The sequence below is a fragment of the Aphidius gifuensis genome, linkage group LG1, assembly GCF_014905175.1.
Source record: "Aphidius gifuensis isolate YNYX2018 linkage group LG1, ASM1490517v1, whole genome shotgun sequence".
Classification (NCBI taxonomy): Eukaryota; Metazoa; Arthropoda; class Insecta; order Hymenoptera; family Braconidae; genus Aphidius; species Aphidius gifuensis.
The window spans coordinates 20,421,549-20,438,095 of NC_057788.1; the positions used below are offsets into that span (position 1 = coordinate 20,421,549).

The 16,547-nt window shown below is 27.9% G+C and overlaps 1 protein-coding gene across 1 annotated transcript; it reads right to left on the reverse strand.

Annotated features, from left to right (window-relative positions):
- Nucleotides 1-715: 715 nt before the first annotated feature.
- LOC122851217 (odorant receptor 13a-like) lies at nucleotides 716-2,741 on the reverse strand. The gene is made up of 9 exons (XM_044150308.1): nucleotides 2,598-2,741; nucleotides 2,415-2,534; nucleotides 2,212-2,329; nucleotides 1,891-2,155; nucleotides 1,479-1,601; nucleotides 1,154-1,384; nucleotides 976-1,070; nucleotides 857-894; nucleotides 716-766 (listed from the first exon to the last, which is right to left on the reverse strand). Exons 1-9 carry the CDS (start codon nucleotides 2,739-2,741, stop codon nucleotides 716-718), a joined length of 1,185 nt encoding a protein of 394 aa, XP_044006243.1.
- Nucleotides 2,742-16,547: the final 13,806 nt, after the last annotated feature.

The window sequence follows — 16,547 nt, forward strand, 5'->3', positions numbered from 1 at the left end:
TAAGATACTGTTACCGAAAATACCACTCGATTTTTTAGAGTATGAGTAATATTTTTGATAACTATAACTTTACATGCAAGAATTGTACAATCTTGTGTGTTATTGCAATAACACACACGACTCAATGTCACTTACAAGGTAACGGGAGGTACTTTGGCACTTATAAGCAAACATTTTTCACATTACGTTAATTCTTTTTTTTCTAATTTCTTGGTTTTATAGACAATTTATTTTCATTTGTGTTATACTGTATATAGATCCATTTAGTACAGTAGGTTCAGTATAGATCTAAAAAGATCCACATAGATATTTGATGCGGATAAAATGATCCATAGATCTTCATAGATCCATGGAGATCTCTATTGTTCAATTAGAATTAAGTTTGTTTAATTTTTTTTTTTTTTCGATTTTAAAGTACCAAGTACCACAATTTCTAATAGAAGAAATTTTTACGTACCAGCTGTATTAAATTATAAAATTTGAAATTATAATTATATATACTTAAAAAATTTTTTTTTATTAGTCTTAAGGTATTTTGACACACGTATATAATTATTTCCTAATTATCATTGACACAAACATGAAGACACAATATTAATATTTTCATTAATCATTAAATTTAAATATCATCGAACAGAATGGCATTTAATGATTTGTTTTTGAATTTAAATACTCGAACTTTCGTTATTTTTTTTTGTTGAAATTTTTAGGATAACTATTTCATAGATATGAGTACTGTAATGTAAGACAGAGATGTTTTGACGATCTAAAAAAAATTAATCAGCGATAAAATAGTTATAAATTTTTAAAAAATGAATATACATCTATTCAATTAATATTTTTGAAAAAGACTGACCTTTCCAAAGTTGGCAAGATCAAGAACATAAAATTTTCCTGTTAAAAATTATTTTAAATAAATTATTTAAAGATTATAGATCAAAAAAGTTGTCGAGAATATTATTATAAATAAATTACCTGCTGTTATTTGGCAAGGAATGAGACTTCTCATTGACATAATGATAAATAATTTACGAGTTCTTAGTGAAGTTTTGTACCATCCTGCATTATAACTGTAAAAAAATATAATAGAATATTTAAATAACTGTACAGAAAAAAATAATTAAAATAACATTGGAATAGTTAAATTATTTACATGTCATCATAGATTTTAACACTGTAATCAAATAATTGTTGAGCTGGATAACTTAGCAAAAAAAGACCAGCAAGTTGAGTTGATGTAAATGCTGCAAATCTTATTGATACATCTGGTGCAGTGTCTAATTTATCAACAATTTGAAAACCGGTAAAACTAAAACAAATCATGTCAATGCCAATTTGAAAAAAATAAGATACATTGTGTGCATCTTCAATCAATTTTGCATACCTTAATGAAATTTAAAATAAAAAAAAAAAACGACATTAAATTAGAATACAAATAATTGTAAATTATAAATATTGTTTATATTTTTTTCACTAACTTTAATGCATGATTGTGCCTCCTGATGCACTCTGACATTTGGTGATATGCCTTGTCATTGAATCTTGAATGATTTATATCATTTTTAATGGTGCTATTGATTTCAATTTGTTCGAGATTATACCTGTATTTTTTTAAACAATAAATATCAGCTGTTAATAAAATATATACAAACAAGTTATTAATTTAATTCAATTGAAAAAAAAAATAGTTTTTATTTGATTCAAATGGACAAAATTTATCATAATTATCAATTATTTCTGCCTTTTTTTTGAACAAACAAGCGGAGATAATTTCTCTGCTTTGTCTCATCATTTTTCGATGGAAAAATATTTTAAAAATTGATAAGAAAAGATTGTTCCATAAAGTTTTTCTCCGTTATATTTAATTTAATTTCGAAAATAATTATTTACCCAATAATTGAAAATAATGCACATCCATGTTGTACAAAAACCATGCACATTGTGTCGATTGCAATGATGTCATTGATAAATGCAAATGTTGCAATGTAACTGTGAATCAACACTGGATAATAACTAACTTGTAAATTAAATAAATAATCATATTGAGCATATAACATTTGTTTTGGTAAAGTTCCATTCGCCGGAGCAAAATTATTATAAATTATTGGCACCAGTGGAATCACCATAAATGGTGTGATTGTTCCACAAATAACACCTTTAAAAAAAATAATAAATTATTATTCAAAATAAATTATGATAAATAAAACTTACTAAAATACGTGAGTGTCAATTTTCTAGCTCTCACACCGTGTTCATTTAAAATTTGAATTTCACCTTCAGAATTAAATTTGATCCAATCTTTCTCCAAAGTAATCAACAATTTTTTCATCTAAATTATTAAATTTTATTTATTATTTTTTATTCTAATTAATGAAACTCAATTTATGTTTAAATATTTAACAAAAATAATTTACTTTTTTACTGTTAAAAAAACAATTAACAACTTTTGCAGCGACACTAAAATCCACAAGAATATTTGGTATTGTTTCTAAGAATAAATCAACATTTGAACGAGCCAATATTGCACCGTAAATCTGTACAAAATTAGTCATAATAAATTAAATTTTTATTTGTTGTTTAGTTTTAAATAAAATTACCTGAAAATATGATTGACTTATTGTTAATATCAACATGATAATAAACACAATATTTTTTGTTACAATCGGTTGATGTGGCCATACACCAGAAAGTGATGCAAGTAATTTATTGATTGCAAGATATGATGGTGTTGAAGTATCCATTTCGTTGTCCCTAGTGTTTGTAACAGACTACTGAATAAACCAACCCTTCCAGAAGGGTTTATTTAATAATCGATCCTGATTTTATATTCTCTTTTATTTTTGAAATGAAATATTATAAAAAACTTTTAACAAAGAATTTTTAAATAACATCCACGTCATTGTCCTAACAAAATAATTGCATGGTCTTCAATTACATGTTACTGAAAAGTTTGCTTTGTATAGCTTTTTCTTGAAAACACGTCATCCACGAATTTTATTATGTTCAATAAAAATTTATTTTGTTTGAAGATAAAACGTTTTTTTTAAAAAAAAAAAAATTATTTCTTAGTGTTTTTTTTTTACTTTATTTTTTTTTTTTATATCATCGCAAGTATTTTTATATTTACAAATGGAATTGGTAATATTTGAAGAAAAAAGTTTGAACAATATCATAAAACGAATGGACACATTTTAGTATTATTTTCTTGGTGTTGTTTTGAGGGTGTCGGTGTTTGTGATGTAACTGATCAATGACAAGACAAAAGCCCTCGAGTAAAATATAACTGAATTAAATTAGACTCGTTTCTTATTTTGAATAATATATTTTTGAGTACGTTATCATATTTAATTTGCGTATGATGTGAATAAGTTTTGAAATTACAAGATGGGGCATTTATACGTTGAACGTATAACTTTTTAGAAATACTTTCGGAGAAGTTGATAAGATGACATATGCAAAAGTGAGTAATTTTTGTTTAAATTGCATGAATTAAGACTTTTATATATTTCAAGACTTAAATATAATTAAATTGCTTCGAAATAGTAATACTAATTTACCTATTCTCAAAGTATTTGCTGGACGTAAGCTTTACAAAACACCAAACTTCTTTGGTCATCCTATATATTCCTGTGACAAATCTTCTAGCTAGCTCTATGTTCCTAATACAAAACTTCAATTTTCTCGAAAAATAAAAAGAAAATTCTTAATATTATTAGGGAATTATAGATTAGAGGAGATAAGCTTTTTGAAAAAGTTAACGGCTTATTACTCAATTAATTTCGCTCGAGTTCGAAAAATCTGATGAATATCCAAAATAATATGTCAATTTCATATCATCGAAAATATGAATTAAAATTAATCTATTAATTTGATTAAATTTCGACTACAGACAAATCCAATCTTATATTTTCAAATAGCTTATATAGTGTTAATTAATAGTTAATACTTGCGAAAATGAAATAAACGAAATAAACCAAAAATTAAATATAAATATAAAAAAACAAATAAATACTACCCAAAGTTATCGCCAATTAGAAAGAAGCAGAGAGAAAGGAAGGACATAATCTTATAAATAATTACACAGATGGTGCTAATTAGCATTTCTTAATGAAAATAATAATAATAATAATAATATTAATAATGACGTTATCGACGTGATGTCATATGTTTATTGTGTGAATATCCATATACATAACACATATTGATATCAATTAATTATTGTTAATTATTCAGGTAACAGATTATTTACGTAATATGATAAAACATATTAAATAAGCCACCAACTACATTATAACAATTGAATTTCATTGTTAATTATATTAATTAATACCTTATCATTATAATAATCCAATTTCATTATTAAGTACATTTATACATAAAATTGACAACCAAAAAGTAAATCAACATGAGTGAACAACGATTGTCTGTTGAAAAAAAAGTAAGATTGGACATAATTATCAACAAATCTTTATCAGAAATATCATCAACTGATTTGATAAACAGACTTCCTTCTGTATGTCTTGCAAAAATATTTATGTGTCTTGACGTATTTGATAGAATGGAAATAAGAAAAAGTAAGTTTTTATCATGTCAAAACTATTTGTTATATTTATTCATTGTTATAAAGACACATATTATTTATTTGATTTTGTTTTTTAGTTTGTAAAAAGTGGAAAGATACATGTGATAATTATGCATGGCATGACATTAAAAAATTTGTATATCGTCCTACAATTGGTAGATCTTACAATAATCGTAAGATGAAAAAATCAGACGTGATAAATGCATTATTTTGTTGTGGTCGATATTTACGACACTTGAAACTATCTAAGATTGTTGATTCAAGTATTATGGAACTTGTTGGCAACACTTGTAAAAATCTTACCCATTTGGAGATTAAATTTGACAATGTCGATGAATCAATTGATGAAAATTATTATACTGAGGCATTCATCAAGTTGACTAATTTACGAAGTATTAAAATTAAATATGATTGTAAAGACTTTCCAACACAAGTATTGAATAGTCTTCCAGAAGAAGTAGATGAGATAACTCTTAGCAACTTTTTCGTGACTCCATTTGATTGTGTAAGTTACTTTTTATAAATAACAAAATGATAAAAAAAAACTTATATACCAGATGATTAATTTATATTTTTACTTTTAGACTCTTGAAAAATTCCATGGACTCCGTACTCTTGATCTCAAAAATTGTTCACTCAACAAAAATACGATGCAAGAAATTGCTAAAAAAACAACGATAGTTAAATTATCACTACGTAAGTGTTTCATCGAAAATGAAGATGCAACATTAATTTCTAATCCCATAAATTTGGAAACTTTACATCTCAGAGGCAGTCGTGTTAGTGAAGAATGCGTAATTCGTACAGTGAAAAATTGTAAATTTATCAGAACTTTAGAGGTAGACTTTGATTTACCGTCATTAGGTTTTGGACAAATAACTCAATTGGATACATTAAAATGTCTTAATGTCCATCATGTTGATGATCTGTCGGTTATTCGTATTGTAAGCTCCTTGAAAAATCTAATAGAATTGCATATGAGTTATTGTAAAAATATATCAAACTTTGTTCTACAAGATATTGGTCAATTGAAAGAACTTGAATGTTTAGTTTTACTTAATGGTAAGAACGTTGACGATGATGTTATTATTTCAATTTCGAATAATTGCAATAAACTTAAGCGTTTTCAATTGTCTTACTGTAAAGATGCAACTGCCTCTGGTCTGTGTCAATTAGCAAAGCTCAAAAACCTCGAAGACTTGAATTTTTCGAGGGTAGAAAATTTTGATGATGATGCAATCACTCATATTCTGAGTGAGTGCAAAAATATAAAAACCTTACAATTATATTTATGTTGCAACGTAACTGATATTGGTCTTCAAAATATTGCGAAACTAGAACATTTAGAAACCTTGCACTTAGTATTTACTGGTAATATCACAGATGCTATGTTCAACGGAGTTTACAAACTTAAATCATTAATATCTACGTCAGCCGTCAATTTGAGTGTTAACGGTTTGATGATGCTGTTGAAAAACTGTCCAAATCTTAAGTATTTGTCAGTTTCTTATGCTCCGTTTAATGATGAAGTTTTATCTTGTGCTGTTAAAGAAACATGTCGTCGTACTAACAATACAATACTTACAATTAATATCCAAGATACCACGATAAGAGAACAATTTCATGAAAAATTTAAACATATTGCAAGTTTATCACCTCTGCTGAAATTATTCTAGATTGTTATGCATTGAGCTCAAGATAAGATGTTAACATCAAATTACCCAGGAAAAAATTGCGTAGATCTACGTATATCAAATTAGATCTACGTAGATCAAATTAGATCTAACTGCTTTAGATATAATTAGATCCGCAAAGTGGCGCGATTTACTCGTATATATCTAGATCAAATTAGATATACTGAGATCTAAGTAGATCTACTGAGATTCCAAAAATTTATTGATTTAAAAAAAAAATTTTCAAATTGTTTAAACAATTTTGTTTTTTTATTTTTATAATTAATGATCTATTGGACCGATAGATTTAGACCATAAATTTTTACCATCACGTGGTCTTGAACATGGCATCTTCTTGATGAAAGTCCAAAGCCTTACCTACTCAATCATAGCAGCAATAATTAAAGGCAACGAAAATTTGTTCTACTATATATGGGGCATTCCATGTCAACTCACAGGGTTTTTTCCCTCACCTTCTCAGATTCGAAAACAAATATTTTTTTTGAGTTAGTCATCGACTCAGATGTACCTCTGATTTTTTTTTTATTTTTACCATCATTAACCGCCGAGCCAGAATCAAAAAACGCCTCCTTCACAAAAGTAAACTATGATTTTGCCATTTTTTAAAATTCTGATTTTTTTACTGTGAATAGTAGAGCACAAGATTAGCTCAATTTCCAAATTTCATCATGGGATAACGATGGGTTTATTATAAAAAATTTTTTTTTCCATGTGAAAATTACTAAAATCAGGCAAGATCATATCCCAAAAAACAGGTTTTTTTTTTGTTTCTTATAGGAAATTTCCTCACGATTACGGGAAAAATACGAAAGAAATTCCCACGCATGCGCAAAGTGGTTAAAAATCAAGTTGAATTATCGAAAAAACGGCTATTTATCGATTATATATCGTACAGCCATGAAAATAACGATTAATTCTAAAATTCAATAATGGCGATCGGTAAAACTCGTCAGAGAGAAAAAAATGTCCTAATAAAAATTTCGATATCTCGAATAGTTTTCGACTTATCGATATTTTTTCAAAACATGCATACGATTTACTTAGCCGTTAGATGTTTTACTATAGCTGTAATTATAGCTAAACAATCAATATTTATTCGAGATGTTAAATTTTTATTAGGACGTTTTTTTCCTTGACGAGTTTTATCGATTACCATTATTGAATTTTAGAATCAATCGTTATTTTCATGGCTGTACGATATATACCGATAAATAGCCGTTTTTTCGATAATTCAACTTGATTTTTAACCACTTTGCGCATGCGTGGGAATTTTTTTCGTATTTTTCCCGTAATCGTGAGGAAATTTCCTATAAGAAACAAAAAAAAAACCTGTTTTTTGGGATATGATCTTGCCTGATTTTAGTAATTTTCACATGGAAAAAAAAATTTTTTATAATGAACCCATCGTTATCCCATGATGAAATTTGGAAATTGAGCTAATCTTGTGCTCTACTATCTGCAGTAAAAAAATCAGAATTTTAAAAAATGGCGAAATCGTAGTTTACTCTTGTGAAGGAGGTGTTTTTTGATTCTGGCTCGGCGGTTAATGATGGTAAAAATAAAAAAAAAATCAGAGGTATATCTGAGTCGATGACTAACTCAAAAAAAATATTTGTTTTCGAATCTGAGAGGGTGAGGGAAAAAACCCTGTGAATTGACATGGAATGCCCCATATGTATATCTACTTAGATCTGATGAGATCTCGTTAGATCTAATTATGTATGCTTATATATCATTAGATCTCGCCGCATTTTCGATATGATTAGATCTGATTATATCTACTTAGATTAATGAGATCTAGTTAGATCTCAATAGATTTAATTATATTAAGCATATATCGTGCCGCATTTTCGATATGATTAGATCTGATTATATCTACTTAGATCTAATAAGATCTAGTTACATATAATTAGATCTCAATAGATCTAATTATATATAAGCATGTATAAGTGGATCTTGCTACTTTAAGATCTAATTATATCTAATTAGATCTTATTAGATCTCGTTAGATCTAATTTGATCTAAGTAGATCTAATTTGATATACGTAGATCTACGCGATTTTTTCTTCGGTAGCTATAAGGAAAAGATGCAGCTAAGGAATTACGGTTGCCGAAAAAATTATTATAATTGATTTATTTCTTTTTTTTTTGTTTTAAAGGAGACAAGACAAACTTCAATATGACTGCGAAAAAAATATTTATAAACTTGAAAAATAACAATAAAATTAATTGTTCATTGTAAAATTATTATTCACCTTTACAACACTCAAAATAAAAATATAAACTTGATATTTTACGTAACATTTTACTTGGCAGTTTAGAAAACAGTACTAGTCGCACGATGCTCAACTCGTGCCACATATAAACAATTCTAACATAAGAATAAAAAAGTTGCACAGAAAGCAAAAATATTAAGTATGTTTTATTGAAGAAACAGAATAATCTCTTGAAAGTTTTTTATATATCATAATAAGCGGATTCATTGTATATTAATTGTTTCAGATTCTCCAATTTCCAATTACTATTCAGCTTTATTTTTCATACTTTATTTTTTTAGGAAATTTTAATTTCCTATTGTTTTCGCTTTTCTTCTGGCCCCCCCCCCCCCCCCGGGATCTGGTTTTCCTTACTCTATCCTGATCCGAATCGGATCCGGATTGCCGGAGTTTAATCAGACCTTATTTTTTTTTCCAAAGTTATCTCCGGGTTCAGTCAGGTTTGGCTAAGGCTAACCGGATCCGGCTTTCCTTACTCTTTCCTGATTCGAATCGGATCCAGACTGCCGGACTTTATCAGACTTTATTTTTTTTTGCAAAGTTATCTCCGGGTTCGGTCAGGTTTGGCTAAGGCTAACCGGATCCGGTTTTCCTTACTCTATCCTGATCCGAATCGGATCCGGAATGCCGGACTTTATCAGACTCTATTTTTTGCCAGTATGCCAAAATATTGAAAAAAAAATCCCTCTCACAGATTTTAATCAAAGTAGGCTCATTTTTTAAGTGAAATAAAGATCTATTTTATCAATTTTTTTTTGTAATTTTCTACCACGATTCGAGCGAGATAATTAGGGTCAAAGTTGACAAGAATTTAACACTTTAACACACCAGCATAGGAAGCATCGGCACATTTTCACTTGTATTGAAAAAACGCTCTCACAGAAAACCTTTATTTTACTACAGCTTATACTTCTTTTAATTACAAAAATAATAAAAAAAAATCATCGATTTTTACCACGAATTTTAAAAGTTATTAATTATTTAAGACGAAGATTTAGGGTCAAAAACAGTCAAAAAGTACCAGGCGAAGCACTGAAAATCTGCTGAAGTAGTATTGGTGTGTGTAAATACGAAGCGCCCTCACTCATACTTCTAAAGACGCGTCAGTAAAGTATACAAATTTTAGACATTAGAGGGCACTTATTATTTTTTTTTAAGCTATGGTTACAAGGGTGCCTCTTTGAACCCAAAGAATTATCCTACCTTGGGATTTACATACCGCCTTAATAATGATTGTTAAAAAAAATAATTGAAAAAAGCAAATATATTTTTAGTGTTCCGTAGGACACTTATGTTTTCACTTTTCGTGTGACTTTTTGTTATTTCGCGATAAAAATGAAAGTTATGAAACGAATTGGCTTCTACGATGCCCATTATGTTCCATTTTTTTTCCCAAAAGCAATCATCACATTTATTTTTAATTTTTGGGCCTTATCAGATTTGATAGTGCCATTTTTCGACAGGGCCCACCCGAGTAGAAATTCAGGTCAGGTTCGGATCAAGCCCTGATCAGGGTTGCCTGATTTCAAATCCAATCTGGATCCAGATACTGGATCCGAACCTGATCAGGATGTAACGCTTTTTCGTAAGGTTTGGATCCAGAATGGATCAGGATACCTGATCAGGCTGTGGTAAAGATACATGATCCATAATGGATCCAGATTCCGGATCGAAACTGGATCAGGATACATGATTTATTCAAAAAAAAAAAAAAAATTAATAATTTCAAATTTATTTTTTTTTTTAATTTGAAAACTAACGCTTAACAGAATACAGATAAACTTTATTATTACAAACTGACCTAATTGATAATTTACCTAACTAATTATTGCTACGACCGGGGTTCGAACCCTTCGACACGGGATTACAACTTATAATTTAAAAACACATTTATATTTTTGATCACATTATGTGATTTATTTTTTGATCACATTTTAATTTAAAATACTTTTATATTTTTTTGATCACATTATGTGATTATTCTATCAATGTGACCAATAAATAAATCACATAATGTGATCAAAAATATGATCTTTTCTAATTTAAAATCACATTTATATTTTTTGATCACATTATGTTGTGAATCTTGAGGATTCGACAGTTCTTAGTGCTCCGTTTAATGATGAAGTTTTATCTTGTGCTGTTGAAGAAACATGTCGTCGTACTAACAATACATTACTTACAATCAATACCACGATAATAGAACGATCTCATGAAAAATTTAAACATATTGCAAGTTTATCACCTCTGCTAGAAGTTATAGGTTGTTAATGCATTTAGCTCAATTACTTATTTAGCTTTATATAACACTAAAAACAAAAAATAAACTTGACATTTTAGATAACATTTTATTTGGCAGTTTAAAAAACAATACTAGTCGCACAATTATAAACGTTTTTTATAATTTTTCATAATAAGCAGATTCATGGTATGTTCATTGTCTCAGATTCTGCAATTTCCAATTATGTATTATTCAGTTTTATAACAGTAAAAATAAAAATGAAAAACTCGACATTTTATACGACAGCAAATCATTAACTGTTTATTTGTTTCGAATATACACAATATTTTTTCTATATTCATTTGATAAAATATTAAGTGATAGCAATAAATAATTGTATTCCATTTTAATTTAAAAAATGATCATACAGTTGCTGAAGCAACTGTGCCTTCCCTGCGGGGGGAATTTTAATTTCTTCTTTAATATATATTGAAATTCGAAACTACAAATTTATTTCATTCTCTATCGTTACAATGATTATTGTTACAACTAAAATTTATTTAATTTTCATTCATTTTGCTTGTTCCTTCTAATGGGTCATCTCCATGTCCAGAATCGCTTTCTTCTAACCTTATAAACTCTCCGTTTTTGTTCATTTTGTCGTACTATGATTTTAGCCTGTCAATGTTAAATATTTATTACAAAATTGTCGAGTTCGATTGTATATTTATTTTATTTACTTTTTTCTCTCGGTTGAATCAGGATCTAACGTTTTAGTTGTTGCTGAAGTCGTCGTTATATTTTTAATTTTTTTATATTCATTTATTTTTAATTCCTTTAATGCTATCACATCACCCTTTTTTCCCTAGAACTTTTCTGCCTCCCCTGGTGAAAATAATTTGGCGGATTATGTCATAATATGGCATAATATGACATAATCTGACATAATATGACAAAATATGCCATATTCCGACAAAATTCATTTGCCAGAAAATGGCATATTATGGCATCCAAAAATCATGTGAGAATATGTCATAATATGGCATATTCTGACATATTCCGACAAAATTAATTTGCCAGAAAATGGCATATTCTGGCATTCAAAAATCATGTAAGAATATGCCATATTCTGACATATTCTGACATATTCCGACAAAATTAATTTGCCAGAAAATGGCATATTATGGCATCCAAAAATCATGTAAGAATATGCCATATTCTGACATATTCCGACAAAATTAATTTGCCAGAAAATGGCATATTAAAAATCATGAGTATGTCAGTAATATGTCATAATATGCCATATTCTGACATATTCCGACAAAAATTCATTTGTCAGAAAATAGCATCCAAAAATTATGTAAGAATATGTCAGAATATGTCATAATATGGCATATTCTGACATATTCCGACAAAATTCATATGCCAGAAAATGTCATATTCTGGCATCCAAAAATCATATAAGAATATGTCAGAATATGTCAGAATATGGCATATTCTGACATCTAAAAAGTTTGTAATGGCAAAATCATTTTGATAATAGTTTTTTTAGTAAATAATATTTTATTCTCGGTCACGTCGTTGTTTTAATTATGTGACTTTGTTATTAAATTATTACGCAAGAAATTTTTTGAGTGATACCATTTTTTTTACATTTCTTCTTGTACATTGCTTTTTGAAGTTTCTCGCATGTGGTCATCTCACAACTAGTTCTTATATATACGATAACGATATGGATCCATCATATTCATATCCAAAAAATATGACGATATAATAATACAAAAATTTAAATAATCAATGTTTCCCGTAATTGTTTGAAAGAAGTAAAAATGAATAATACGTAAATAGTTATGTTTAATGAATATCAGAAATTCGCCAGGTGCCATAAAATGCCATAAAAAGTTGCGGCGGATTATGCCATATTATGACATAATGTGCCATAAATTGCTATAAAAAGTTGGCGGATTATGTCATATTATGACATAAAATGCCATAAATTGACGTTAAAAAATGGCCCATTATGCCATAATATGGCATAATATGCCATAATTTTCCTGTCATTTTATGGCATATTATGGCATATTATGACATAATCCGCCATATTATTTTCACCAGGGTCTTCATTCCATAAAGTTAGTTCAATCTAAAATATATTTCCTTTGGTAAATTTATTATCTTTGTTTGGTTTAATCAACCTTTTTTTCATTCAAATTTTATTTTACTTCATAATCACTGTCGTCCACTAATGTTATTGTTCTTCATTTCAATAACCGTCCTGACATTGCATATATAAATTCCACTTTATTTATTGCTATTATGATTGCGATGATATCTAAATAATGTCATTATTATTATTGAATAGTTTTCTTTTTTTTTTTTTTTTCGCTAAAATTATTTTGCCTGCAAATGAATTAATTGGTAGATGTACAATTTCTTGTATTTTTTTAATCTCGAAATTAATTTTTGGTATATTTTCATTTTCCTCATCGTCATCGAATTTTATATTAGCTTCTACTGGTATCATTATTTCTTTATTATTTATTGATGGGTATTGTTCATCAATTTTTCTCACTAATCCTCCAGTGATCGTATATATTTTGTTTAACTTGAATATTTAATAATTTATCATGTTAATAATTTTTTTTTTAATCTTTTTTTTGAAAAATCTTGTTGCTAAATATGATTTTTCCATGATATTTTGCTATACTTTTCTTTTTTGTTTACTCATATTTTCCTAATATTTTCCTATAATTATCGTATTTGTCTTTATATTCAGTGATATATTTTCGTTTATTCGTTTATATATTCTTTATTTTTCTATATTTTCCTTCATTTTCCATATTCATCTTGTTTAGATTAATTAAGGGACTTAGAAAATTTTTTTTGGGGGGGGGGGGCATAATTGATATGTTCTCTTATATATCGTTTTTTTCTTTATATTCAGTCACTTTTCTATATTTTCCTTTATATTTACCGATATTTTCCCATATTTATCGTTTTTTTCTTTATTTTCAGTCACTTTCCTATATTTTTCTTTATATTTACTGATATTTTCCCATATTTATCTTTTTTTTCTTTATATTCAGTGACTTTTCTATATTTTCCTTTATATTTACTGATATTTTCCCATATTTATCGTTTTTTTCTTCATATTCAGTCACTTTTCTATATTTTCCTTTATATTTACCGATTTTTCTTTGATATTTTCCTATATTTTTCTTTGTATTTACTGATATTTTCCCATATTTATCTTTTTTTTTCTTTATATTCAGTGACTTTTCTATATTTTCCATATATATCGTATTGGTTAAGATTAAGGGACTTAGAAAATTTTTTAGGGGGGGTGTCTACCATGGTTGGGGGGGGGGGGTCCAAAGAAAAGCGAAAACAATAGGAAATTAAAATTCCCTAAAAATAAAAAAATAATATCTCATGACTAAAAAAAAAACTATTTACCCTCAACAACAGGTAGCCTTTTTTTAAATTAACACTATAAACGATGATTCATTTGAAAATTTACATGATTCTTCTTTAAAATATTCTCGTGTAATATTGCATATAAAACTACTGGACGTAGTTTCAATTCCTGCTACAGTTGTGTTCTATAAAAATAGAAAATTTCTTTTCTTTTTATAACCAGGATAATAAATTTTGACTTTATCTTTGCTATATTTTCTTCTCTGTAACAGTACATTTATTTTTTCTCGGTGGTGTACGTTGGGAAAACTTATGTGCTAAATTAACACCTACTTTTACATCTGGCAAGATGATCAGACAAATGATTTGTACAATTTATAATTGTGCAGAAAAAACGACAGCACATCTTGAAAGTATCGCTAAAAATCGAGGAACTAGAGATGCACACGAGACGAGACCAGTCTCGGCGCTTTCTCGTCTCGTCTCGCGAACTCGAGACGAGACCGAGACGATACTAGCACTAGTCCGAGACTTATCTCGCGAGAGTCTCGCCGTGTCATCAATAATATCAAATTTGGTTTTCTTAATTTTTTTTTTTTTGTGGTGCCTTTTTTAGTATTAAGTTCTTATACATATTGCATCTATATAATAACTATAAACAAACAAAAAAATATATAAAATCAATAAAAATTAAATTGAAATCCAGTTTGATTTAAAAAAATAAATAAATAATGGTAAATTATATTTTGATTTAGACGTACGAAATAAATAAAGAACATCTCCATTATATATGTTAAATCAAAGTATAAATAAACATTTTTTTAGGGAATTTTAATTTCCTATTGTTTTCGCTTTTCTTCTGGACCCCCCCCCAACCATGGTAGACACCCCCCAAAAAATTTTCTAAGTCCCTTAATCTTAACCAATACGATATATATGGAAAATATAAAGAAAAATATAGAAAACTCACTGAATATAAAGAAAAAAAAGATAAATATGGGAACATATCAGTAAATATAAAGGAGAATATATAGGAAAATATCAAAGAAAAATCGGTAAATATAAAGGAAAAAAAGATCTGGTAACGTTTGTTGGGGCATGTGGCCCGCGTTACCGTTGAAAATTAAAAATTTTCAATACTCCGGCTAGGGCCGTGTTAAATTTTATCTCTTAAATAGTTTTTAAAAGTAACAATACAATAATAGTACATTTTTTTTTATTTTTTTGAAAATCGATTTTTTTTTTTTTTTTTTTCGTTCAAGTTAAGGCAAGCTATAACTTCTGTTAGAATCAACGGAATGACTTCATATTAAGCTCAAAAAACGTGGTTTTTAAAACTCTATCGCCCCTTGAGGAGTTCATCCTGATTCCAATAGTCAATTTTTTTCTATTTTTGAAACAAAAGAGACAAAAATATTTCAAAAATTCTATTTTTTACTATTTTATGAAAACTATAATTTTTTTTGAAAAAAGTTTCGACTAAAAGTTGTAGGATTTTACCATTCATGCTTTTTAAGTCTTATACAAAGTATCTAGGACGATTTTGTCGAAAGTTAGAGCGTTTTTCAGAAATTACTCGAAAACTAGGAATGCAATAACTTTTGATAAAATTGTAGTAGAGACTTCGTATTAGGCTCACACAACGCGTCTTCTGAAACTCCATCGCCCTTCATGAGAAAGAGCATTATCTGTTCACTCACTTTTTTTTTTTTTTTTTTAAACTAAATTTAAAAAAAAAAAAAAAACGGTTTTTTTTTTATTTTTGTGAAAAATATGATTCATAGATCAAAATTTTTTCGGAGAGGCGATAGAATTTTCGAATACGCATATTTTAAGCCTAATATGAAGTCTCTAACACCATTTCATCATGAGTTATCGTTTGCCTAAAAAATGAAAACGGCACAAGCTATAACTCAAAATAGAGTAGTCGCAAAGGTTTCATATTAGGCTTAAAATAATCGTTTTTGAAAATTCTATAACTTTTTCAAATGAATTTTTATCGTACGAATAGTATTTTTCGTGCAAAACAATTTTTTTTTCGTTTTTTGGGAAAAAAAAAAATGGCCGAATAGATAATGTTTTTTTTTTATTAGGGGCGATAGAATTCCCAGAGCCGCTTCTTTTGAGCCAAATCCGAAGTCTTTACGACAATTAGTTTAGAAGTTATGAACGTTTTTTTTTTTTGGGGGATAAATCCAATACTACGGCTGAGCCTTTTGGCTTCTAGCCTCCGTGAAATAGAAAAGTGACTGAATATGAAGAAAAAAACGATAAATATGGGAAAATATCAGTAAATATAAAGAAAAATAAAGAAAAGTGACTGAATATAAAGAAAAAAACGATAAATAAGGGAACAT

What these genes read in the sequence shown, in the direction of transcription:
- LOC122851217 (XM_044150308.1), bottom strand. Translation starts at nt 2,741, where the DNA reads ATGGATACTTCAACACCATCATATCTTGCAATCAATAAATTACTTGCA. An exon ending in TAAGTCAATCATATTTTCAG is followed by an intron (nt 2,535 to 2,597) that starts GTAATTTTATTT and finishes AATTTTGTACAG; the next exon opens with ATTTACGGTGCAATATTGGC. An exon ending in AGGCACAATCATGCATTAAA is followed by an intron (nt 1,385 to 1,478) that starts GTTAGTGAAAAA and finishes AATTTCATTAAG; the next exon opens with GTATGCAAAATTGATTGAAG.